At 42.4% G+C, this 27,514-nt stretch overlaps 2 protein-coding genes across 2 annotated transcripts in view; both read right to left on the bottom strand.

The window, feature by feature from the left end:
* Nucleotides 1-5,178: 5,178 nt before the first annotated feature.
* LOC128496921 (uncharacterized) lies at nt 5,179-17,331 on the bottom strand. Its single transcript, XM_053466752.1, has 5 exons — nt 17,169-17,331; nt 16,306-16,527; nt 8,257-8,586; nt 6,686-6,988; nt 5,179-5,360 (listed from the first exon to the last, which is right to left on the bottom strand). Exons 1-5 carry the CDS (start codon nt 17,200-17,202, stop codon nt 5,281-5,283), a joined length of 969 nt encoding a protein of 322 aa, XP_053322727.1. The 5' UTR covers nt 17,203-17,331; the 3' UTR covers nt 5,179-5,280.
* A 1,005-nt stretch (nt 17,332-18,336) lies between these two features.
* The window catches only part of LOC128497658 (uncharacterized), a 62,285-nt gene continuing 53,107 nt past the window's right edge, over nt 18,337-27,514 (bottom strand). The window contains exons 12-13 of the mRNA XM_053467822.1: nt 24,470-24,533; nt 18,337-18,533 (exon numbers count right to left, since the gene is read on the bottom strand). Coding sequence (XP_053323797.1) covers nt 18,337-18,533; nt 24,470-24,533 — 261 coding nt within the window. The remainder of the gene's footprint in view (nt 18,534-24,469; nt 24,534-27,514) is intronic.

Consider the following 27,514-nt stretch of genomic DNA (forward strand, 5'->3'; position numbering starts at 1 on the left):
TTCTGGGTGACGTCATAACCGTGCGACAAACAGGACCGTCAGGAAGTGGTTCTCTGCATCCTGTGAGCACGTTATATAGTACGTTGGTAATGTTTAGTTCGGATGAGCGTTGCTTTGACAGTTATGATTTACATTACGAGCTATAATCTTTAAAGACGAAAAGTTAAAGAGGAACGCCAACCAATTTTTATATTACTTGTAGTAATTAACCTGATTAACCCCTTCGTGACAAGACTGGTTTTTTTTTGGGGGGGGGTATCCTTCGTGACAACGGCTCTTTTATCATTTCTGCAGTTCTCATGTTTAGCTGTCATTTTCCTGTTTCCCATTTACTGTATTATTTACTGTATTTTCCCATTTAGAATAGTCTGTGTTAGCTTCATTAATGCCTGAGGAAGGGACCTAACAACTTGGTCTCGAAAGCTCTCAGTTAGCCAATAAATGGTATCATTTTAACTATACTTTTCTCCCATTTACTGTACCCACCAAAAAATTATATTGGGGTGTTTTTTTTAATGATAAGAGGGCCTTTCTTTTCAGATTGTTATGTTTATCATATATAATTTTGCTAAAATATGGTGGCTCAAAAATTGCCGTCCACCGCTTTTCAAAAACATTGTTTTTTTCTTTTAGAAAACCGTATTAGTTTTTGCATGATACACTGTTTTGAGGCAGCTGTATATTAGTAATTTATGTGTGATCTAGCCCTGTTCTTAATGGCTAAATATAGTAAACAAATACTGTTAATCCTTTATTTTAACCCCTTAACCACAATCCACGTACATGTACGGGGTTGCCGTGCAACGAGATAACGACAATGCCCGTACATGTATGGGCTGCCGTTAAATAGCAATCGGCGGCTTTGCAGCATCCACGGAAGCCTCACAAGTGAGGCTGACCGTGGATCCGGGGAGGAAAGTCTTCCACGGAAGAAAAATGGCCGCCGCACCGATCATCAAAGATTGGGGCGGTGCCCGGCTAAAACAGCTTAGGAACCAATCGGAATCGCTTCCTAAGCATAAACTGTGTTGCTGACATTCCTCGATATTGAGGCATGTCAGTAACACTACCCCGATAGCCTTGTGATTGCTCCGAGGAGCAACCACAACTGCCATCCTGTAAATGACGTTGCCGTCAGTCACAGGATGGCATTAACAATAGAAAATTAGTTCACAGAGGGTCTATCCATACACATTTGAGAACTCTCCAGCTCCTCCTGCAGGTTGAATGCAGGTACTGCATCCAACCATGCAAGGTCAATGGAGCCCAGCTCACTAATAAAAAATATTGTTAATAAGCAAGTCCTAAAATTCTTTATCTTTACAAAAATTCCAGCATTGAAAGAGTTAAAATACATTACATTACAAATGCCCATAGGGTGTCTCGTATTAAAAAATGCATGAGTGGATGGGGTAAATTGAATTGGCCGGGTTCAAAGATGTCACAAATATGGGACATGGGGGAAGTAGGATCAGATGGCATAAAATTACACACCTCACAAAGGCGGCCTTTTACCTCCCAAATAACCCTACAAACCCATGCATGTGGGGTATCACTGCACTCAGGAGATGTTAACGAACACATATTGGGGTGTTGTCGGGCACAGACATAAACCAGGAGAGATAAATTTATACCTGAAGTACAACAACAAAAAAAATCTACTACCAGAAAGTTTCACAAAGGCTGGTGGTAAAATTAGTGCATAGAAAGGGTTAAAATACCAGCATTTCAAATACCTTGGGGTGTCTAGTTTTTAAAAATATATGATTTGATGGGGTAAATTGCATTGGCCGGCTTCAAAGATACCCGAAATAGCACATGGGGGGAAGAATTACCAGATTTGGAAAAAAAGGTTTTGAAATAGCAAAACGCTACCTGTACTTATTGCCCCATAACATGCAGAAAAAAGCAAAAAAACATAAAAACATTGGGTATTTCTAAACTCAGGACTAATAGTAGAATCTATTTAGCAGGTTTTTTCATTCGTTTTTGCAGATGAGTAAAAGTTTTTTGTTTAAAAAGTGAGAAAAAGTTATTTTTTAACAAAAAATCCCCATATTTTATCATTTTTTCAATATTAAATTAGATGATATGATAAAATTAATGGTATCTAAAGAAAGCCCTGTTTGTCCTGAAAAAAACAGGAGCACGAAATGAGAAGAAGAAAATCGCAGCTAAACAGTAACACTGAAAAACGTTAAAAGAGCCATTGTCCCGCAATATACTACGAGTAATAACCCCTATTGTCCTTAAGGGGTTAAGCACTGTGGGAAGCTTTACCCCTCTTTGTGATGTCTTTAAGGACACATGGTGCTGGGTAGATGTCAACTGTGCTGGACTATGTCATGAAGCATTACCCTAAAGAATGATTTACTGGACATCTTTCCAAAAGAAAAAAATCGGCTGGGTCTGCGGTTGTGCACATAGCGTAATTGCCACCTGTCCATGTTTTCCCAGGACAGTCCCAGGATTTGGGAGCTTGCCTCGGTACTTCCAAGTAAAGGACTGCATTGGGATGCGGGTCCTGTCAAAAAACAAAAGCATCACTCAGATGCCCACCGGCTGCCAGAAAGGAGGATCCAGGTCCCCTGCAGCACTGTGGGGGATCTGGATCTTAGTCTTACAGTCACACCTCTATTTGAGGTCTGATTATAAGACAACCTCGAATATAAGACGAAGGATATTTTTCAGCGCATTTGCTCTGAGAAAAAACGTCTTTTAAGTGAACAAATACGGTGTAAATATATATATATATATAATGTATTTGTGTGTGACGGTGTGCACATGTAAATCAGTGCTTATGTGGGATATATATATGTAAAATGTATTTTATGTGTATGTGACGGTATGTGTAATGTGACTCATGACCACCTGCCTAATATCGTGTAGGCCCCCATTTGCCATCAGCACAGCCCTGACCCATCAAGCCATGGAGTTCACTACACCTCTGGAGCTGTGTTGTGGTATCTGGCACCATGTTAGCAGCAGATCCTTTAAGGTGGGGCCTCCATGAATGCTTCCTGGTGCCATGTGTTCTCCAGGTAAGTGACACACATGCATCCGGCCATCCACGTGATGTAAAATAAAACGTGATTCACCAGACCAGACCAGGCCACCTTCTTCCATTGCAACTTTGTTTAGCTCTTATGCTCACATGGCCATTGTAAGCACAAAGGCAGTGAACAGGGGTCAGCAAGGGCACCCTGACTGGTCTGCGACTCTGCAGCCCCACACGCAACAAACTGTGATGAACTGTTCGTTCCGACACCTTTCTATCAGAACCAGCATTAACTGACAAGATGGGCCAACCTTCACCCTCTCGTGCATCTTCGAACCATGGCCAGTTCACTGGTTTTCCTTCCTTCCTTCCTTCCTTGGACCACTTTTGATGATGTGTGTACGTGATCACAGATCAACAGATTCATGATTAGGCCCGCTAAGGCGAAACAGTGTTCTACTCATGGCGCAATGCTTTTACGATATAATTTGAATTGTAACCTGTGCGACGTTGGTTCTACTTCGTGACTTATTATTTCCCTATGAGGTACTCAGGGATCTGTTTTCTTATGTAAAGTTCTCTCTACAGCGGAAGGAGACAACACCTTCTGCTGCCCTCAGTGGGAGCAAGCTGTTTGTAACATTACCTGCCAGAATGGGTGGTATCACTGTACTGAGGAGATGTTGCTGTTACCAGGAGCTGTAAATTCATACCTGAAGTATAATGCGTGTGAGAAAAAAAAATAAAAAATACTGCCACAAGCTTTGACAAAGGCTGGTAGCAGAATAAGTGCATGGAAAAAGTAAAAATACTAGCATTTGAAACACCCTGGGGTGTCTAGTTTTCAAACATATGTGGTTTGATTGGGTTAATTAAACTTGCCAGCTTGAAAGATGTCCCAAGTAGGACATGGGGACAGAATGACCAGTTTTGAGAAAAAAAAAAGTTTTGAAATAGCAATATGCTATTTGTACTGATTGCCCTGTGACTTGCAAAAAAAGCATTTGGTATTTCTAAACTAAGGACAAATATTAGAACGTATTCCGCAGGTTTTTTCATTAGCTTTTGTAGATGAGTAAAAAACATTTTTTTAAATACAAGTCAGAAAAAGTGCTTTCTATTGAAATTGTCACCATATTTTATTATTTGTTTATAGGAAATTAGATATGATAAAAAAGGGTATCTAATGAAAGCCCTTCTTGTTCTGGAAAAAAAATATACAACTTCAGAGAAGTAATGAACAATGAATTATAACAGTTTCATAAGCAACACTGCTTCCTGTAAGTAGAGTAATGCATTATTAATAAGCACTATTTTTGAAAACGAATAAACTGTTTGAAATACATTAAAAAAAAAATATACAACTTGTGTGGGTGCACTAAACAAGAGAGAAGAAAATTATAGCTAAACACGAGCACCGCAAAAATGTTAAAGCCAAGATAAATAAATCAAAAAAGAGCACACCAAGGATTTTTTGCATTTAAATCAGCATAGTGCTAAGTACAAGCTTAAATATTTCCATCCCTCTTGGGGACTTTTATCAGGAAAGTTTCCTCCAAGATTTACTGAAACATTGTTTCTTTGAACTACAATTCCTTCCCTTATCTGTGGTCCCGATTCTATTCTCATTGTGATTAAAAATCTGGTTTCCATTGGCAGTACATGTATTCAACCTGCAGGTTGAGCCCAGAGTTCTTAGGAGGGTCTGGAGGGACTCTCTTAGAAACGTGTTTATTTTTTAATGGGCACCTCCATCTTGCCAGAGGCAAGATGGCTCTGAGGAGGCAAGTCACTGAATGCCTTGCTATTGAACCATTTCAGCAACACCGCTAAGCTCTTTTAAATCAGGAGTTTGCTGCCAAATTCTATATGGCGGACATTGACGCCCCAGGGAGGGACCACACAAGGGTACCTGGAGCAGATTTCGGTGTTGCTGAACACTTCGACATCAAGGCGTTACAGCAACAAGCATTTGATCACTCTCTAAGCATATTTAATGCCAGGCACATCATCATAGTTAAGGGGATATTACATAAATACATACAAACATTACTAAATATTTTCCTTTAGCTATGTTGCAATATTTTTGTGGATATGTTAGAAAGTTAATGGCACTTAATTAGCACAAAAATATAAATATGTTTGCATCCAGTACAGAAAGGTAATTTCTCTTGACTTGGTTACTTTAAAACAAAAACATTTATTTATTTTGTCATAAATCTGCATACACTTTTGTAGATCAAACATACAATTGGCTTTGTTTTTATGGGATAGATGTCCTTTTATTTGTGGCTCTCTCTTTTTACAGACTTCATTCCACCATTTTCTATTAATATTCGGACTACTCTATTAAGGTCAATTCCTAGAGGGAAAAAAACAGTACATTCATTACTACTCATATAATAAAATCACAACACTATGCGATTAGATACTGCAATATATTTAAGTAGACAAATTAATGTAGCATATATGATATCAAATTAATTTACGGTATATGAACTTGGTAAGAAAACACAACCTACTAGTTGTCAGACATGAATAGATTTGTACAAGAAATATATGTATAATCTATGCGAGTCTGTCATGTGAGTTAGTGGAATATAAAGAGTTCTGTTGTGCGTCATGGATGCTGGGGGTTTTACATTTCAGCTGCGCACTGTGTATAGGGTATATAGATGATGTTCAAACATGATTGGGGTTTATTCACTAGAACAGGAGTTTAGAGGAGTGTTGTAATTTGGGCTCCTGCACATTACTATGTGTTATAAAAGGCCAACAACAGAGAGCTTCACTAACTAGAAGTCGTCCCTGCATAATGCACATTTTACTGTGGGGAGAGTTCTTAAAAGTGACCACCTTAATAATACATCATACAAGCCTTAGCTCAGTCTCTGTTGTATGAGAAGGTCATTAGGATTGTCGTTTATAAATGTATAAAGAAGTTGGTTCGTTAAAACCAATTCTCCCACAGACGCTCAACTTGGTGAATATAACCCCCTAAACGGAATACTGGTATGTATGAAAGTCAGAAGCATTGGAGCAGGCTTTTTTATACAAAAAACACCCAGTTTATCGGTGCCTACTTAATGACTATTGTATTCAGTTGTATTAGGTTGCTAATAAACTGCAATTGGAAGTAAGTGGAATACTAAACAAAAATAAAGTTTGACATAAATCAACACAGACCAGGGGAGGGCTGGCAACTTCTGGCATGGTATGTGTGTGGGGTATAAGATAAACCCAAGTGGCCCCTTGATGACCCCTGGTAACTGACAAACACACTTATACACCTACACATTCACTCACACTCCCTCTAATACACTTACACCTTTATTCTAACACACATTTACAAATACACCCTTGCGTACATACATACTCACTCACTCCCTTATCACTTCTCTCACTATCTCGTTCCTTGCCTTCCTCCCTGTCACTCCCTCCACCGCTACCTTCTCTTATATTACCTCTGTACATCCCTCCCTCGCTCTCTCTCTCTCTTCCCCTTTGCCTGCCTTCCTCCCTTCACCTCTAACTTCAAGAAGAGTTCTTTCTTGCATAGTCTGCACAAGTGAGCGAGTTGGTCCAAGTTGGACTGGCCCCTTTTGAAGTATTTTGCAGTGGCCTGGGTAGGAAATACCACCTGCCCCTGTGACAGACAATACCCTGAACAGAGCACAAAAGGATTACCTTTAAGGACTGGTTTTTCAGCAGCCGCTTTAATAGCTTCAGCAATAATCTTTGAAAGAGCTGTGTCATCTTTGCCTCCTAAACTCACAGCAAGCTTGCTACTACCAAAGGTTGATGACCTCACGCATCCTAAAGGGGAAACTGGACTTGCATCCGAAGAAGCCAGGTCTTTTGTATGCAAAGTGGCACAGGCTTTCTTCTGGAGGTTTAGAACTTGATTCAACTTAGATACAGATGTGGTTGTTGAAGCTTTGGGGGTAGTATCATGGATACTGCCAATGGGACTTACACTTAATGCACGATCTAATAAAAATAAAAAATATATTTCATCAGCAAAAAAAAGTCAATGTGACACGTATACATTCTGGTTAACAAACTAATTTAATTGTTGGTCAATGTTTTTTGCAACTGAGTGGAAGTACTGTGAAACCTCAACACCCATTTCTTTTAGACAAGGAATGTAAGCAAAGTTAGTGTGTATCTGAAGTCTAGGAAGTAAGAGGAAGTGTAGATCTTGCCATAGGATGGAACACAAGCAGCACAACATATACACAATATGACCAAATGTATGTGGACACCCCTCTAGCCCCTTAATGACAAAGCCCGTACATGTACGGGCTCAAAATGCATTGTTTTCAATGGGTTTAGGGACCACCCATTGTCCTTAAGGAGTTAATTTAGGTGTTTCAGCCACACGCATTACTAACACTGCATGGTTAAAAAATAAGCACATGGCATGCCATCTCCATAGACAAACATTGGCAGTAAAACAGGTCATACAAAAGAACTCAGCTGATGTTCACTATACACCAAGTCTTGGCTGGAGTAGTGTGGACTGAGCTTGGTGAAAAGTGGCCTCTGGAGTGATGAATCAAGCTTTACTATCTGGAACTCTGTTGGACATGCTGTTTGGTGCACAGCGCATACTGTTTGGTGCACAGCGCATACTAATGGTCTGGGGCTGCTTTTCAGTGTATAGGCTAGGCCCCATAGTTCCAGTGAAGGGTAATGTTACAGAATAAAAAGACATTTTAGACAACTGTATGCTTTCAAGATTGTTGGAGAAGTTTGCCCCTGTGCACAAAGCAAGGTCCATAAAGACATGGTTTGAGAAGTTCAGTGTGGAGAAACCAGAGTGGCCTGGATACAGCCCTGACCTTAACCCCACTGAACAGCTATGGGATGAATTGGAATGCCAAAGAGCCAGGCATTCTCGTCCAACATCCATTGCTGACCTCACCAATGCTCTTTTGGGTGAATAGGGACAAATTCCCAGAGACACTCCAAAATCTTATGAGAAGCCTTCCCTAGAAGGGTCTAGCCACAAAGAGGGGGCCAACTCCATATTAATACCAATGGTTTTGGAATGGGATATCCAACAAGCTAGGTGTGATGGTCAGGCGTCCATATACTTTTGGTCATATAGTTTAAAGGGTCACTGTTCGAAACCTCTGAAACGTGAAATTTAAGTCAAGGTCTAATTCTTACATTTTCTGCTTTTTATAGCAAATAACAGACTTACATCCTAAAAACACAAAAAATGCAGACTAAAATTAATACAGACTAGTTACCTTTGAAAATTTGCTTAAGTGCAGCAATTTTCATGTCTTCAGCTATTGCCTTTGAGCTGTTATGTATATTTGTGTTTGCACTGCTTTTGCTTGGTGCCTCAGATGCTTGTAAGGAGGTTCCTTGTGAAAGGGATCTTTGTGACACATGTAGTAAAAAGGTGCTACTCTTCGTTTGAACAGAAGAATATGAATTGAAAGGAAGCTTGCTGAAGTCCTTGTCCTCAGTAGGCATAGAAGTGGCTGGGGCCTTGTTTATTTTTTCATGATTAATGTCTTTACAGTGTATATCTTGCCTTCCCAAAGATGTAGTGTAACTGGATGTGCAATTTTCTAAAATAGAAGGGAAAAATTACCAAAACATTAATAATCTAGGAAGCCATCAATAAGGAACAAATGTACTAAATATCTACACCAATATATTACGATGTGGAGACATCTGTTCTTCTTCGCACAAGTACATGCACAGGAGTGACGTATACTGAATATGCGTTTTTGCATGCTTATAAATGCAGTTTTAATCCCCTGCAGACTGCCTTTCACACAAGGCTCAGAAAGCAAAATGACTGCAACCCTGCAGAATCTGACCATGGTAACGGCCTGTATTGATAGACATAACAATTTAGCATTATAGAGACATCTCCGTGTAAATATATTATTAAAATACCTTATAAACCAGAGAACTTTGTAGGTATTGCTTTTCGTAATAGAAATTCAAATTGCAAAATACACCAAATTACAAAACAATGATAAAGTAGCAATGGTTCTCTCCATAATTGAATTAAAACAATTATCAGTTGAATACCGGTACCATGGTTCTGAAGAAATTCTGCCTATTATATCATTCCCAAATATTGCACAATACATATGAAAATATAAATTAATTATAGATAATTTTCCATTATCTTTAGGGACTAGCTTGGTATCAGCACATACAGAAGGTGGTAGTAATCTTAAATCTGAAGAAATGCCCTTTTCCTTCATTTCTGATCCCATCGAGACTGAGGACAGACACTTTTTATTTAGTCTATTTTGATTTGGCTTCAGTACACAAAATACAAGTGAAGACCCAGAGGTGCTGCTGTACTTATTGTCTTTTGAATAATTTCTGAGGAAACAGTTGTCTAGGAACAGAACTAGCCAGAAAACATTCTAAAAAAATATAGAAAATCTATAGTAAAGACTGTTCACCAGTATGTATGTTCTAATGCATGGATGTTGGGCAGCTACAGTACATTACTCATGGAATATATTTGTTTCCCTTTTATTATAAATGAACTGTGCTCAGTCCATTTCTATGCAATTTTATAAAGTAGCATCCATCCCATGCCACCGACCAAAACCACTGCAAACCATTTACATGTTACATTCTCTGTGTAAAAGAAATTATATATGTTAAAGGGCTCTAATCATTATTACAACATACTTACATAAAGATTTATGGCACATGTAAACATTGAAGTCAGAGTAAACAACGTAACCACAACTAAAATGGTTCTATCCTTTGCACTGGTACTGCCGACAGATGTATTTTTGTATACCTGCTGGGGATATGCCATATGCAAAAACAGTGTCAGATTTTCTCTTAGTTTCCCTTAACTTAGTGCTCATGGGTGGATTATAGTCTTGACATGCTTTCAATAAAGATATGGAAGCTGGAGGTTGTGGAAGAGTAACAGACTTAATGGCAACATGAAGAGTATCAGAACCATCTTGCCTTGAAGCAGTACTGGAATCAAGTTCTAATGAAAGGACAAATTGGTAAACAAAGATTAAAATAACGACCAGAAGTGCATCAGTTACCCCTTCTAGTACATAGTTGGCACTGAAATGGTTGAATGAACACATCACCTAGTAACATATTCACACAAAGTCATTGAAAATATTGAACCCTTTAGGTAGAGGCAATGAGAGATGACAAAAGCATTTTAAATATTCTGATGAAATTGCCAATTGCAGACATTTAAAACAAAAAACTCTCACTAGATATGTGGATAACTCCAGGAGGGGTCAGAGGGTGAGTGGGAAAAAAATTACACTTAAAGCAATAAGCGCTGGCAGCATTCACCCAAGGATTCTTCACAGGGATCAGTAAGGCTATTGCAAACCCTGCATTTTTAATAAAGATCCTTTGGTGCAGTGTCATAGGTCTGAAAAGTATTCTAACGTGATCTCGTTGTTTAACAAGAGATCACAACCATAACTGGAAAATTAGTTTTATGAATAAGACACCATGCCAAATATTATAAGCTTGTACAATGTAGTAGGCATACATTTATCTCTTGGACCACGCAAAACTAAAGTCTTTTAGGTTTTACTAAGGTACCCGATACTAGGCCTAAATTATATCTATACCTGGATTAAAAATGTGTTGAATTTTATTTGAAATATGAATTAAGAACCAGGTACCATACTATTCTATTCTAGGACCTTTATTTTTTACCTTCTTTTAAGCATTGACAGCAGAATTTATGTTTTTTGTTGGTGACCACAAATCTATGATGCGTTTGTGGTACAACACACAATACCAGAAATCTATAACAATGCGCACTGTAGAAATACTTTGAGCACTTTCTCCCAAGTAAAAATGGTCAAATAAAAGATTTAAAATAGGCTTATTGTGCCATCATTCTTTGATTTAACTATTTCTAAAACATAGGAACTTTCAGCACTACCATGGCCCCTTCATACTATTGCATCCCCCTAACTGAAACAACGTCATCTGGCCAACTAAAGGGAGTGTGAGGTAGAGGACTGCATTGGGAGGCGGGTCCTGCACACTGCTGTTAATGACTCTAGATCTTTTACCTTGACATTCAAATATATTTAAATAGGATACACTGTAGTATTAAAAGAGTAAATAGACTGAAATCTAAGAAAAATAAATTGAAAGATTAAGTTCTACTTACCGAGAGCTTCTTTTCCCTGCCAATCCCTGGTGACACTATGAGACTCCTCCTCCGTACCTGAGATAGGGCAGGACTCAAACATTTAAAAGGCCCCTCCCCTCCTAGCACCCTCAGTGAATATCAAAGACCACACAGGAAAACAGAATCGCTGCAAAAACAAACATTTATTGAAAGGAAGGGAGGGAACAAAACGTGTCACCAGGGATTGGCAGGGAAAAGAAGCTCTCGGTAAGTAGAACTTAATCTTTCCCTGCCATCCCAGGTGACACTATGAGAGATATAACAAAGAAGAAGGGTGGGAAACAAAGACACTCAGGGGGAAAACACTGCCCCAAGAACCGTACGACCGAACAGGGCATCCTCCTGAGCCATTTGATCGAGTCTATAATGTCGAACAAAAGTACTGAGAGATCCCCACGTAGCTGTTTTACAGATGTGTTCAGGCGAGACAAGACATCGTTCAGCCCATGAAGTGGAAACTGCGCGGGTAGAGTGGGCACGAATCCCCGGAGGGGGAACCCCGCCAGCTGCTGTGTAAGCTAAACAGATAGTAGACACAATCCATTTCGCCACCGTACGCTTAGAAATGCCAAGACCTCTACTGGGACCAGAAGAGGCTATGAACAAACTAGATGATTTGCGCACAGGCTGCGTGCGTTCCAGATAAATAGAAAGACATCTTTTTAAGTCCAACGTATGGAGCGCTTCTTCTTCTGCCGATTGAGGGGACGAGAAGAACGTAGGCAACACAATTTCTTGGTCCCTGTGAAACGCCGTCTGTACTTTGGGTGAGAATTCCGGGGGCAAGGCGAGGATGACCTTATCCGGAAAAAAACGCAGAAATGGTTCTTTCATAGAAAGAGCCTGGAGTTCACTGATACGCCTCGCAGAGGTAATGGCCACCAGGAAGGCCGTCTTCAGAGACAACAGGTGTAGGGACACTGATTGAAGAGGCTCAAAAGGTGGCAACATGAGCCTGCGAAGGACCAGGTTCAGGTCCCAGGGAACCATCTTGGAGACAGGGCGAGGACGAATACGCACCATAGCCTTGGAGAAACGCCTGATGATTGGAACAGAACTCAAATTAAAGCCAAGTAAAGCACTAATGGCAGCAATCTGAACCTTGATGGTAGAAGGCTGAAGTCCATGGTCAAACCCCGTCTGCAAAAACTCCAGAATAGCAGCTGGAGAACACTCTGAGGGAAGAATTTTCCTGGATCCACACCAGCTACAAAACTTCTTCCACACTTTAATGTATCTGATGGATGTGACCTTCTTACGACTGCGCAGAAGAGTTTCCGTAACCGACTCAGAGAAGCCTCGAGACCTCAGAATCCTCCGTTCAACCTCCAAGCCGTCAGCTGAAATACCGCAGGATTTGGATGAAGGAACTGACCCTGGTGAAGCAGGTTTTCCCAGGCCGGGAGCCGTAGGGGTGGTGTGTGGCTGAGTGAGACTAGGCCTGCGTACCAGACACGCCTGGGCCAGTCCGGGGCGACCAGAATAACTGATGCCCGGTCGAACTTGATCTTTTGCAGAACCTTGGATATCAGAGGCAATGGAGGGAAAACATAGGCGAGGTTGAAACTCCAAGTCTGGGCGAAGGCATCCACCGCCAAAGGCTGGTCCCGAGGATTGAGAGAAAAAAACGCCGGAACTTGAGCATTGTCCCTGGAGGCCATGAGATCTATCTCGGGCATTCCCCACCGTTGGACAATCATGTGGAAGGCTGCCGGATGCAAAGCCCATTCGTGGCTTAGAACAGGAGTTCTGCTTAGAAAGTCGGCTTGGGAATTCAAAGCCCCCCGAAGGTGAACCGCAGACAAAGTCATGAGACGTGATTCTGCCCAAAAGGAAATCCTGAGAGCTAGACGCAGTAGGCGAGGACTTCTTGTACCCCCCTGCTTGTTGATGTAGGCGACAACCGCCCGATTGTCGGAACGAAGCAGGATGTTGCCGCCAAAGAGATGCTTTTCCCAGTGATGAAGGGCATTCTCCACTGCCAGCAGCTCCAGGCAGTTCGAGGGTAGGAGCTGAGTGGCAGGCGACCAGAGACCTTGAGCAAAGTTGTCCCGATAAGTTGCCCCCCAGCCTGTACTGCTTGCGTCCGTCGTCAGGAGCTCTTTGGATGACCAGGCCCATCGTCTTCCCGAGGCCAGAGTATCTCGCAGGAGCCACCAGGAGAGGGATGCCTTGACATGCGGAGGAAGACGAACCAGTCTGTCCAGAGCGAATGGATTCTGTTCCATCAAATGAAGAATATGATTCTGAAGGACCCTCATGTGAGCCAGGGCCCAGGGAACTGCATATCTTGCTGAAGTCATCTTGCCGAGAAGAGACATACACCGCCTTAGTGGACTTTTTCGTGCAGAAAGCACCTTGCAGGTTAGGGAGTAAATACCGCTGATCTTGCTCGAAGGAAGAAAAGCTTTTCCTTCGCAGGAATCCAGGTGAAGGCCGAGGAACTCCAATCGTTGGGAAGGAACTAACTTGGACTTCTCCCAATTTAGAATCCAGCCGAGATCCTGAAGCGTCTGGACCACCCGGGACAGGTGAGACTGAAGGAGAGTCGCTGAATGCGTGTGAATGAGCCAATCGTCTAAGTAAGGGATGACCGAAATGCCCTGACGTCTGAAATGGGCCACCACCACTGCAAGGAGTTTTGTAAACACTCTGGGGGCTGGAGACAGTCCAAATGGCAGGGCTTGAAATTGGAAATGACTGATTCCTGAACCCCAAGGAATAGCTATCCGCAGAAACCGATGATGGGAGGGATGCATAGGAACATGAAGATACGCATCCTTTAGGTCTATGGAGACCATGAAGTCCTGGAGGTTTAGAGAGTCCAGTGCTGATCTTATGGTCTCCATCTTGAACCTTAGGAAACGAAGGTGACGGTTCAGGAAACGTAGGTCTATAATGAGACGAAACCCCTTTGGTGACTTTGGAACCAAAAAGACCCGAGAATAAACTCCTTGACCCTGTTCCTGCCGGGGTACAGGAATAAGGACTTCTGTCTGTACAAATTGATGGACAGCAGACAGCAGGAATCCCCGCTGTTCCAGGTTCTGCGGAAGGTGGGAGATCAAAAACCGGTCTGCAGGTTTGCTTTCGAATTGCAGTCGATAACCCTGGGATATGATGGATCTCACCCAGGAATCCTTGGTGATGAGGAACCAATAGTCCATGAAATGCCGAAGTCTTCCTCCCACCGGGATGACTGACGAGTCATGCAAAACCTTTGGGATCCTGGGCCGCTTTGGGGAAGGCGAACCTGTCGTGTCTACCTCTCTCACGATGGAATCTGCCCCGGAAGGCATGCTCCCTTGCAGGGCGAAAGAAACCGGAACCATAACCCCTGGACTGGCCTGGAAAGTATGGACGAAAGGACTGCCGTCTCCTGGGAGCAGTTCTGCGTAGAGGCATCCAATGTTTATCCCCAGTCGTCTTCTCAAGCAGGGACTCCAGCTCCTCGCCAAACAGAGACCCTCCTTTAAAAGGGATATTTAGCAGTCTATTCTTTGAGGCATTGTCAGCCCCCCAGGCTTTAAGCCATAAGGCCCGTCTGGCCGCCACCGAAAGTGCAGAGGCCCTGGCTGACATCCTGACATTTTCAACCGAGGCATCGCAGAGAAAATCCACTGCCAATTTGAGAGCAGCAATGTTCTTAAGGATAGTTTCTCTAGGCGTTTTTGCCGCAACCTCCTCCTCGATCTGTGACAGCCAGATTTTAACAGCTCGAGACACTGAGGCAGATGCTATGCCAGGTTTAAAAGCAGCAGAGGAAGCTTCAAAAGATTTCTTAACAGCTGCTTCAGCCTTCTTCTCCATCAGATCCGAGAAATGAGAGCCATCCTCCAGCGGCAAGGCAGTCTTTCTGGAAACTTTCATTACCGCGGTGTCAACCAGCGGAGTTGCACAAAATTTTTCAAAGTCCTCCTCAAACGGAAAGAGGCGTTTCACCCGCCTAGACAGGTTAACCCTCCTCTCTGGATGATTCCACTCCTGCTTAATGATGTCGGATAAGGCAGGGTGCACAGGAAAAGAAGGTGACTGCTTGGAGAAGCCGGCAAAGAAGTGATCCTTCTTAGGCGTCGCAGTTTCCTCCAAGTTCATGGCAGACTTTACCGCAGAAATGAGAGTATCAATCTCTTCCACCGGGAACAAATAGGAACTTTCCTCTCGGATTTCACCTTCCTCAGAAGAATATTCCTCCAGCTCAGGATAATCTAACTCGGAGTCAGAAAATTGCTGGTAACCCAGGAGCGATGGTTCCCGAACTGCCGGAAGATGGGAAGGAGCAGGAACCGATTGACGAAAAGCCGAAAAGGTGGACTGCATCTCCTCCTTAAGCCAGGCCAAAAACTCTCTCCCACCAGAGGCTTCTGAATCCGCAACGGACTTTAGACAGGCAGAACAGAGCTTTTTCTTAGCATCCTGCAGAGGCCTGTGACAACCAGAACACTGCGCATGTTTTGATTTAGTTAAAGCCTTTTTAGGTCTCTCCTCAACAGAGGGAGGCTCAGAATTATCTGGAGCAGACATAATCAGACAAAATGCAACAGCACCGTCAGAAAAATATATAATAATCCATTGTCAACTCACCACACCGCTTAAATAGCTGCAAATCAGGCTACAAGCTGCAACAGCAGCAAATCTGGCGCCAAAATTTTGAATTGACATGAAAACGAGGCTTGGAACGCATACCGGACATGCCTGCGAACCGAGCCGGAAAAAACCGAGACGCCATCTTTAAAAAATGCTGAGACGCCGAGCCGCGGCGTCTAGAAACAGCGAGCGGCAGTGGAAACAGCGGGGAGCTGAGGGAAGGAAGCCGGACGGAACACCGCACCGCCAGGGTAAGTAAGCGCCGGGCCGCGCAGCACCAGCCACCGGCTAAGGTGCAGAGGCTACCCCCACCCGAGGGGGCTTAGCCCTAGGGAGAAACGGCTCAACCTAGAGCCGAAAATAAAATAACAAACGGGAGACGAGTCCTCCCTACCTGATGTAGGGCAGGAAAAACACTGAGGGTGCTAGGAGGGGAGGGGCCTTTTAAATGTTTGAGTCCTGCCCTATCTCAGGTACGGAGGAGGAGTCTCATAGTGTCACCTGGGATGGCAGGGAAAAAGCATTTTGTGATTACCTTTGGAGACTGGTTTTGTTGCAACACATATTGAAGCTTCCTCTAGCTTAACCAATGGCTTAACCAATGGCACGCATTGTTCATTCTTGGTTGACACTAGTGAGAGTGACGGAAGCTGCATCCTTTCAGTAGACTTCAATACAGAGGACTGAGATGTGTTGCTGAGGCTAAGTACACTATTTACAGGATATGCTTGTCTTACACTGGAGCAGCCTGGGGATGCTAATAAGAATTCAAGTGTGAAACAGAATTAGTTGTGAGATACCAACCGCCTATTTGTAAAAAGAACCAATAACAGCAAAACACAGTGGACTCAAGAAACTGTATACAATAACTGTCAGGTGTGTGCCAGATCCTGAATGGGATGTCTGCATGTCTCATTAACCCCTTAAGGACAACGGGCGGTCCCTAAACCCATTGAAAACAATGCAATTTGAGCCCGTACATGTACAGGCTTTGTCATTAAGGGGTTAAGATTAGTCCTTCATAATGTACAATGTATTCTTTCCAAGATTCCGCTGCCCTTCTTGCCTCCCTTGATGTTCCACTTATGTAGAAGTTCAAAATGCTTGGTGGTTATTAGTATATCACAGTGCTTTACGTCCCTAAAAGTCACAACAACAAGAACAAAAGCAGATGCTTAGAAATGAATTGTGAAAATAAAAAAACACATTCTTCCAAATCCCTGACGCTATCCACAGCTCAACCCCCCTCTTCCCCAACAGTGTCCCTCTGATCATTTGAAATGTTCGAAGGTATGTCAGAGAGTCCGGTAGACATCCACATATTATGCAAACATACTATATCGTTAAGGACTAATCTGCAAAACTAAAATCTCAGGAATCAGATTATAAAAGGTTTACCTGTTGGGTGTGTGGCACATGCTGAAGGGGACATCTGCAGTGTATCCGAAGAAACAGCATCAGGGTCTTTCTTCACTACTGCCAACGGATAGTCTTGATTTTGCTTTAAAGGCTGAGTTTTTGAACACTGCTGGTCAGAGCTGGATTTGGTTCTTGGGTCTTAAAGCAATAGCATTAAACAGTGAATTGCTTTTGAACAAAAATAGGAGTTTATTGGCAAATTTCAATTCAGTAACTTCACTATGTGTTAAGGAGGACCAACTTCAGTGAGTTTCTCCCTAAATTTGCATCATGCAGGGCAGAAGATCAGTTCTTCATAATGCATAGTGATGTCAATGAGCTGACAAATTTAAATCTGTTTAGTTTAGAAAAATGGCGCCTCAGAGGGGATATGATAGCATTATATAAATATATTCGAGGCCAATACAAACCATTGTGTGGAAATCTGTTCATAAACGGGACTATGCATAGGACACATGGTTTAGACTGGAAGAAAGGAGATTTAGTCTAAAGCAGAGGAACGGGGTTTTTACAGTAAGGACAATAAGGATGTGGAATTCTCTAGCTGCAGAGGTAGTTTTATCGGAGTCTGTACAGACATTTAAACAGCAACTGGATGGATACTTGGAAAAACATAACATTCGGGGATATAATCTTTAATTATGGGGAAACAGCTTATTGATACAAGGAGAAATCTGACTGCCATTTTGGGGTCAAGAAGGAATTTTTTCACTGGTAATTAATTAATGTTAATAAATTAATAATGTAAAATAGTAAATTACATTTGAAAGTAGTATAAAAAATACTTTGGCCATCAGTACATACACCAAGTGGTGATTTTACTAAAATAAATTTACAGATGAGCAGCAAATTTCAAATTATCTCAACTATCCATCAACGAGTGCCAATCTATACCAGTTTCTGTTTTGCATTATTTAGAGCAAGCTTAGGCTCTTTTGCAAGAGAGGTACTTTAATGATGTTTCTGTGCCACCATCATTATATGTCCCAGGCAAAAATTACATGAAATGCTCGTAGTTTATTTCCGGGAAGAGTTTAGCACCCAGTTTTAGGAAGAATGTCTCTAGTACTGCATTTAGTTAGAAAGCTGTTAAATTCACCCACGTAGGTAGGAAAGCACTTCTGAAGATCTATCTGTTAACCTATCATCAGATGATCATTTGAATACCTGTTGGGCACGTGGCACATCCTGTAGGGGAAGTCTGCAGTCTACTTGATGAAACAGTATCAGGGTCTCTCTTGACTCGGTCTAATAGATGGTCCAAGTTTTGGTTCATTGCAGAAAGGTAAGCTGAAGGCTGGGTGATAGAACACTGTTGTCCAGAGCCACATCTTATTCTTGGATCTAATAAAATATATTTAAATGTCAGGGGTCCAGGTATATTTTCTTCGGTTTTTTCTTCTGTGGGAAGCCTGCATCATTTTCATAGTTTTGCTATAGTTAAGCGACAATCTAATATACATCTTACACCATACCTAAGGAAAACTTTATATTAAGATTCAGGGTAAGTTAAAAATATATTTAGTCAGACTGATCAGCAGCCATCTATTCACTACAGATGAAACCTTCGTGTTTAACAGCCGTGGCATATTCTGGCCTAGGGGAGCGGAACCCCATCTGCCACATAAGAGGGAGCCAATCGCCCTCATGTTCGATCTGACTGCCTTCAGAATCACTGGTCAATAGGCCAGACAAAGGGGATATCAGCCATCTCCCCAGCTGACCTATTAATACCATGGACCACTGTGCTGTGTTGGGACAGGCTCCATAACTCATTTACACCAAGTGCTGCACAACCTCAAAAAGTGGAGTGCTGGGTTAGGACAGCAGGTTAGGGATGACGGCTGGTGGCCCTGTCCTAGGCTAAAGGCTTACACCTTTAACTCAGAAGCTGATCGTCCGTCTCCCCTACACTGCAGAAAACCTTGCAGCAAATCACAGTAGCCATTAAAGCGCCACCACGTGTTATGTGGTTGCCACTCTAGGTCTTTCTGCTGGCAACATTTTTGACACTCGGGGGTTAATAGATTTTAGCCATCATATAAACTTTAATGCATATGATAGCTGGGTGGTCCCTTTTGTGCAATCTCACTCTGTAGAATGCAGTCAGCTTCACTGTTGCCTCAGCAAGAGTTCTGTTGAGGGATTTAAAAAGACCCCTCTGTGTGCATTAGCAGAAAACACTTACAGTCAGCTAATGAAAACACAATTACACAGAGAGCTCTACACTGCAGCTTTCCTTAAAGGTAAATGCCTCATTTTTAACAGGTTGAAGAACGCACATTCCTCTTTGGTGAGGATGCTTGGGGCACTAGACTGTCCCTTTAGGCAGTAAATTGCACTTATAAAGTAGGGGCACAAAGTTTGCCTACAAGTGCACTCACCAAAGGGTTATTTCACTAAAAAGGACTTTGCAGTGTGTCTTTTACTTTGCATTATGCAGCACAAGCCCTGCCTTGTTGCAGCAAAAGCTCAAAGGGATTTGTTCTTCATATTGCAAAATCAGGGATTTCAAATTTGTCACCTACCTAAGAACTCAAAGAGATACCTTCAAGTGATATAAAGTTTGATTACTGTTAAGGATTGATAAACCTGGTATGTCTGGAATTACATTAAAAATTAATGCATTTGGCACATCTTGAGGGGTCATCTCCAGTGTACCTGATATATATATATATATATCAGTGTCCGGTACTTTCATGACCGGCATGAAAGGTCTAGATTTGGCTTCAACACAGAAGACGAAACTGAAAGCTGGGACTCCAATTCCTGCTTTTTGGGTTCTTACAGCGAAAAATTTTGTTTACTACAACTAATAACTACTAGGGCAACAGGTGAAAAGGGCCCTGCTCAAACGAGCTTACAGTCTACATAAAGTCACACAGCAAAGTCACCAATACTCTGCTGATTCCATCGCTAAAGGAGTTTCACCAGCATTAATATCAGCACAGTGCCATGGGAGGTTCATGGAATGGGTTTCCATGGCCGAGCAGCTGCATGCAATCCTCACATCAAGTACAATGCCAGCCATAGGACTGAGGGGTGTAAAGCACACCACTGTACTCTGCACGCTTCTCTGTTTGGCAGTCTGATGGACGAGTCTGGGTTTAGCGGATGCCAGGAGAACATTACCTGCCTGACTGCATTGTGGCAACTGTAACGTTTAGTGGAGGAGGGATAATCAGTGGCGTCTCCAGCTTTCATATTTAGGGGGGGCACATGGGGGGCCAGGGACCAAAGTAGGGGGGCCAATTATAAAACAGTACATATACACTACATACCGTGTTTCCCCGAAAGTAAGACAGTGTCTTACTTTCTTTTTATCCCTAAAAGCCCCACTATGTCTTACTTTCGGGGTATGTCTTATATTGGGAAAAAATTGTCCATATATACCAATCCACACGCATACCAATCCACACATATACACCAAACCACACACATATACACCAAACCACACATATACACCAAACCACACACATATACCAATCCACACATATATACTAATCCACACATATACCAAACCACACATATATACCAAACCACACATATATACCAAACCACACATATATACCAAACCACACATATATACTAATCCACACATATACACCAATCCACTCTCACTGTCACTCTATGCTTTCCTACCTTTCCTCTTTCAGTTTCTTTGCCGCCTCTTCGCTCTTCTTCTTAGTTCTTCTGTCTTCTCTTCTTCCGGGTCAGAGGGCACGGAGACCGGTGGGCACGGCTTCAGTGCTGTGCGCCGGGATCTGGCAGCAAACCCCGGCGCACAGCAGCTGTTGCCTTGGGGATCACAAGGGAGCGGTATCGGAGGTCTGTTAAAGACCTCCGATACCGCTCCCTTGCGAGCCTGCTCCTCCAGCGGCGGACATTACTGTCCGTCTCTGGAGGGGCGGCAGGGGCGTCGGACCGCGCTGCGGCGGACCCCGCGACGGCAGTGGCGTCGGACCGCGCTGCGGCGGACCCCGCGGCGGCGCCCCCTGGAGTGTGGCGCCCTGTGCGGTCGCACAGGTCGCACACCCCAAAGGCCGGCCCTGGTCCTGATGGACCACGGAAAACATTATTGCTGCTCCAGCAAATCCCCCGTGTTTCCCCGAAAGTAAGACGTATGTCTTACTTTCGGGGTACGGCTTATATTAGCCGACCCCTCTGAAACCCCCGATACGTCTTACTATCGGGGGTGTCTTACTATCGGGGAAACACGGTATATATATATATATATATACATACACACGTTAGACGTGCATTTTTAACTACATAACATGTATTTATCTCTTTGAAGTAAAGACTGTGATTAAAATATGATTTCAAAATAACAGCTAAAGTGACAGTTATTTTTCATTCTTTAATATTAGCCCCTGCTGACAATATATATAAATATTAGACCCTGCTTCCGATATATAGAAATATTACATCCTGCTTCCGATATATTTAATATTAGCCCCTGCTGCGGATATATACTTATATTATACCCTGCTGCCGATATACATAGAAATTATACCCTGCTGCCAACATATATTAATATTAGCCCATACTGCCGATATATTATTAGTCCCTGCAGCCAATATATATAAATATTAGCCCCTTCAGCCAATATTTATTGATAATAGGCCCTGCAGCCAATATATATTAATATTAGCCCCTGCTGCCGATATATATAAATATTAGTCCCAGCTTCCGATATAAATTAATATAAGACCCTGCTGCCAATATATTTGCCACACTGACTGCAGATCAGGGAAAGACCGTGAGAGTCAGTCCTGCACCGTGACATTGAGAGGTCCTCTCCCCTGTAATCATCCCCAGAGTCCCTTTGTCCCCTCATTCACTAAACCATACCGCTCTTTTACTTACACCCTGTAGTTCAGGTATAGATCAAATAAACAACACATGGAAACAGCACACGCAACTGAATGAGATAAAAAAAAAACTGTATTTGCAGGTATACATAAATAATGTATGGAAACATAGCAGATACAGATCAACAGAATTTTACACACTATTTGACATCCAAACAACTATAAATCATTCTTTTTTATCACATTATTAAAATCCCAGAAATCAAAAAAGTTAAAAGGCCCAAATAAATTAAGGAGATTGGACATAATGGAAACTTCAACAAAACTTTTAGCCATTAATGCATCACAACCATCTTAGCGCTGCGTCACCAAATGAACACCTCATTACAGATAACACAATGCATGCAGCTGCATATAACTAAGCTGAGTACCGCTTGGTCTGTGAAGGCCGTGAAACCAAAGGGGAATAGTGTCCTGTATAATGAAATCAAGAACTGAGTTTCACAAACTCTGAACCAACATCTACGTTTCCTTTTTAATAATATATTCAGATTGAAATAAGAGTAAATAACACAAAACCTTTACTTTTCCTCTCACTGATTTCTAGGCCTAGAAAGTTTTGTCCTCTGAAGTGACCACAAAATCTGGATAAATAAAAATTACAAAGTTCTATTTAACCCTCTACAGCAAGTAAAGTGCCAGGAAACAGATGACCAAACACATATCAGGACAGGCTCTGCCACACTGACACCCAAACACATACCCCAGGGCAGGCTCTGCTGCCACATGGACCCCCACATGAGGATGGGATAATTATTAATTATATACCACTACTAGTATAAAAATGCTTTCCACATTGCTCTGTTGTTTGTGTGTATTGCCCCTTGTGTATTTGTGCCCCCCCAGCCACCCTCCTTTGTGCATTGATTTATTTGATGCCACCAGCCAGCCCCCCTCCCTTGTGTATTGATTTATTTGATGCCCCCAGCCAGCCCCCCTCCCTTGTGTATTGATTTATTTGATGCCCCCAGCCAGCCCCCTCCCTTGTGTATTGATTTATTTGATGCCCCCAGCCAGCCTCCCTCCCTTGTGTATTGATTTATTTGATGCCCCCAGCCAGCCCCCCTCCCTTGTGTATTGATTTATTTGATGCCCCCAGCCAGCCCCCCTCCCTTGTGTATTGATTTAATGGATGCCACCAGCCAGCCCCCTCCCTTGTGTATTGATTTATTTGATGCCCCCAGCCTGCCCCCCTCCCTTGTGTATTGATGCACCAACCCCTTGTAATGGTTATTATAATGGCCCCCATACAAATGTGTATTAACCCCCCCCCAATGTGTAATTATGTCCCCAGCCTGCCAGCCACCATCTTTTTGTATTTAATTTTCCCAAGGCAGCCCCCCCCTTGTTAATGTGCCTCCTCCAGTGAGATCTGGTGTACTTACTCTAGTGCATTACTTCTAATAACACATTACATTTGAAGACCCTTCTGCTTATCAACTATTTTTTTAAATTAAATAATTACTTTTTTGAAGGTCTTCGTTTTTCTGCCTCAACACCGCTGCTCTCTTGCTCTTCTACAGCGTGCTCCCTGTCACAGCATCTGTTCCGTAAGTGCCCGCCCCCTTGAGCATCTTCAAAGGGGCGGGACGAAGAGCCTCAATGATTGGCATGCCGGCAAGCCATTAAGCGGCCAGCGGCTGACAGTTTCAAAGCTTTGAAACTTTGAAACAGTTTCAAAGCTTTGAAACTGTCAGCCGCATCGGCTGCAATTTCAACTGAATGTGCCGGCACGCCGGGAAATGTCCCGGTTTCCCAGCAGTGAGCCGGGTCAATTGGGGGGCACACTGGGGGGCACAGCATAATGTAGGGGGGGCCATGGCCCCCTCTGGCCCCCCCCTGCCGACGCCACTGGGGATAATGGTATGGGTCTGTTTTTTAGGGGTTGGGACCCTTACTTCCAGTGAAGAGAAATCTTAATGCGTCAGCATTCCAAGACATTTTGGACAATGCTATGCTTCCAACACCGTGGGAACAGTTTTGGGAAAGCACTTTCCTATTCCAGCATGACTGCGCCCCAGTACACAAAGCCAGGTCCATAAAGACACGGTTGGATGAGTTTGGTACGGAAGAACTTATGCCCTCTCTGCAATACAACATGATGCAAAAAAGCTAATTTTGTCTATTAAAATAACATGAAATGGATTAAAACTATAATGTGGACATTGTTAATGGGGTAAAGGACTATTGTAGCTGGAAAGACTTGATTATTAATGGAATATCTTCATAAACATACAGAGCCCCTTTATTACTTCTATGTTCCAAAGGCATGTTGCGTGTGAAATTTCCTTGTGTTTCATAAAAACACCTAAGTGACCCCAAACCTTCTCTATGCTACAGCTATGTATTTAAACCAAGTTTCTAGCTCCAAAAACGTGCAGTTTACAAAACATAAATCAGTTTTACCTGCTTGCTGAGGCTCAGTTAGCATGGGTTCTTTCAAATTGCTTCTACCTTCATTTGAACAGAGCTGTGGATATACAGATTTTAAAGACCAATGGTCAAAACAATTTCATATATGGTATAATAAAAAACTAAAAAAAAACAAAAACAAAACATTTTCCTTCTTTAGTCAGGTAGAAAGAAGACTGGGGTAGAGGTAGTAAACATATTCCAGAAAGAGTACAAAATTCAAACTTGAGTTATCCATTAACATTCTGTACTAAGAATAAGCACCTAAAGTGTTTCAAATCAAAACGTCGCTTAACCACTTATTTTTTTTTATTTAAATACTATGTCTGTACCCGTAATGGACCCACACAAATTATATATTGAGCTTTTTTAGTAGGGCTATCTCTTGAAACCATATTCATAAGTAGGGCTGCAACTAACGATTATTTTCATAATCGATTAGTTGGCCGATTATTTTTTCAATTAATCAGATTAAAAAAAAACGTAAAATTTTCATTTATTTAAAATAATTTAATAAAGTAACGTAGGATGTTAAAAACAAACAGCAGAATAAAAAAAATGCATTTCTTGTTTTTCTTTCCCAACCTGCCCCCCAGTTATGTACATTTGAGCCCAGGCTTGCCACACTGCCTCCCAGACATGCCACACTGCCTCCCATACATGCCACTCCACCCTCCCCACATTTGCCTTATATACCCTTTATGCCTTATACCCCCAGATATGTCACTCCGTCCTCCCAAGGTATGCCGTATACCCCCCTGATATGTCATAGATTTGCAGACTCGTTCACAGACACAATACTTTTATAAATAAATACATGGTTAACCCCTTAACGTCCATTGCCGGGTCAGGCACGTCATGCAAAACGGTCACTTAACGACCTATGACGTACCTGACACGTCATCAGACTTAAACAAGCTTAGAAAGTGATCAACGATCACTTTCTAAGCTTAAACGGTGTTGCTGTAATGCCTCGATGTCGAGGCATTCAGCAACACCGAGATCGGCATGATGGGCCATGTCTGGCCCCTCCCCGGGGCGTCAACAGCCGCCATACATTGTATGGCGGCGGACGCCCGTTTTAAAAGCGTTTAGGAGGCGATCAACGATCATCTCCTAAACTTCAATGGTGTCGCTGGAATGCCTCGATCAGGAGGCATCCAGCGACACCAAACACTTACCTCTTGATGGACTGTGACCGCTCCGGAGAGCGGTCACAGCCGCAGCTGCACGCAGTCTTCACCATCTGCAAGATGGCGGCGGCCCGGGAAAAAAAATAATAAAGTTTTAAAAGTTGGCTAGATGGTCTCCAGACCCTCTAGAGAACTCTGGCTCCACTTGCAGGTTGAATACAGGTACTGCATTCAACCATACAAGTCAATGGAGCCCAGCTTTCTAATCACTATGTGATTAGTAAAATATTTAAAAAATAAATAAAAAAATTTAAAAAAAAAAGGAAAAAAAGAAAAAGCTTAAAAAAAACATGGTAACATTTAAAAATTATTATGCTTTAGAGGAACTATCCAGTTCCAGCAAAATATAAAAAAAAAAGTCCAAAAAGAGTAAAATAAATAAAATAAAAAAATAAAGTTTATTATTATGAGCAAGTGCTAAAATTAGCGCTGTATCTTCCCAAAAATCCTGACGTGGAAAAATTTAAATAAAAGCATTTCAAATACCCAAGGGGTGTCTAATTTAAAAAAATGAATGGTTTGATGGAGTAAATTGGAGTTGTTATGGAACCATTATATATATCAGCAAGAAATGTTTATTGCTTTAATGAATATAAGCTGGCCTCGACCAATAAAGGGTTACACCTCACGCAGATACGTGAGAGACGCAAGTAGCAGTGTATTCAGTTATCTATATTTTACTAACCGCAAGCGCCATTCTGGCTATATCTTGTTGCAGGAAAGTATCTAATATTTGTTTCTAACGGTTTTCTGCCTTTCTGCCTATTTCCGCATAGTTTCAGGATTAACCAATTAATAAGCTTTACGTAACCTGACGTCCCTTTTTGACGTCCCTATATAATCTATAATATAAACAAAATAAAGCAGAGTGATTTTGGACCTGACCCAGAGTGTGTCGTGTCTTATTTTTCTCTCCGTGCACGTACATTTATATTCACATAATTTGGAGCAGTTCAACAATTGAAGAAAGGCTTTATTGGAAAGCATCCAAAACAGTTGGCGCCCAACGTGGGGCTCGAGGAAGCCGTACCTGTCGGAGGTCCCTCCCGGGGAGAGTTCACGCCGTGAGCTGACGATTAGACCCTGGGACTGCAGCCCAGTTACAAGGTAAGATCGTTTCTTATCTACCTTGTGTGTCTCTCGTTACTCACGTGTGTATTCGGAGGAGGGAACTCAGGTGGTTGACGCACCCTCGAGAGGCAATAAAAGAACCCCATGTAAATCTATTGTATAATCACTTGTTGAACTGTGGTGCCTCCCTTTTGCTGGCGAGCACACTGTTTCGGAAAGGTTTCGGAAAGTGTTTCAAGTCTACACCGGATCAACCCAGTTGCTCTGATCCCCAGACGGTGCTGTAAGACTAACACTAATTTGGACAGCCTAGTCGTCTGTCCCTAGCACACTGTAGAAATCGGTAAAGTGTTTCAAGTCTACACCTGATCAACCCAGTTGCTCTGATCCCAGACGGTGCCGTAAGACTAACACTATTTTGGACAGTCCAGTCGCCTGTCCCCAGTGCATAATATTACTACAGTGTGTGTGTGCCTCGCTCGTATCAGAAGGTTTCGGACGGTTGCGGACAAGGTTACGATACCGCTGCGGAATGGGGAACGATAACAGTGTTCCAAGTGGGTTCTGTACTCCCTCCCAATTAGTTGCTGACAGACGAGGGAAAAGATACATTAAGCAATTATCTAAGTTGGAAAAACGATATAAAGTACCCAGAGGAGGAACCTTATCAATTTGCACCTGGCAAAACCTCCTAAATGAAAAAACAGTTGGCGCCCAACGTGGGGAAATTAGACGACGACGGATTGAAAGATACTGTTAAAATCTGGCTAGATTG

The sequence above is a fragment of the Spea bombifrons genome, chromosome 5, assembly GCF_027358695.1.
Source record: "Spea bombifrons isolate aSpeBom1 chromosome 5, aSpeBom1.2.pri, whole genome shotgun sequence".
In the NCBI taxonomy this organism is placed as follows: domain Eukaryota; kingdom Metazoa; phylum Chordata; class Amphibia; order Anura; family Pelobatidae; genus Spea; species Spea bombifrons.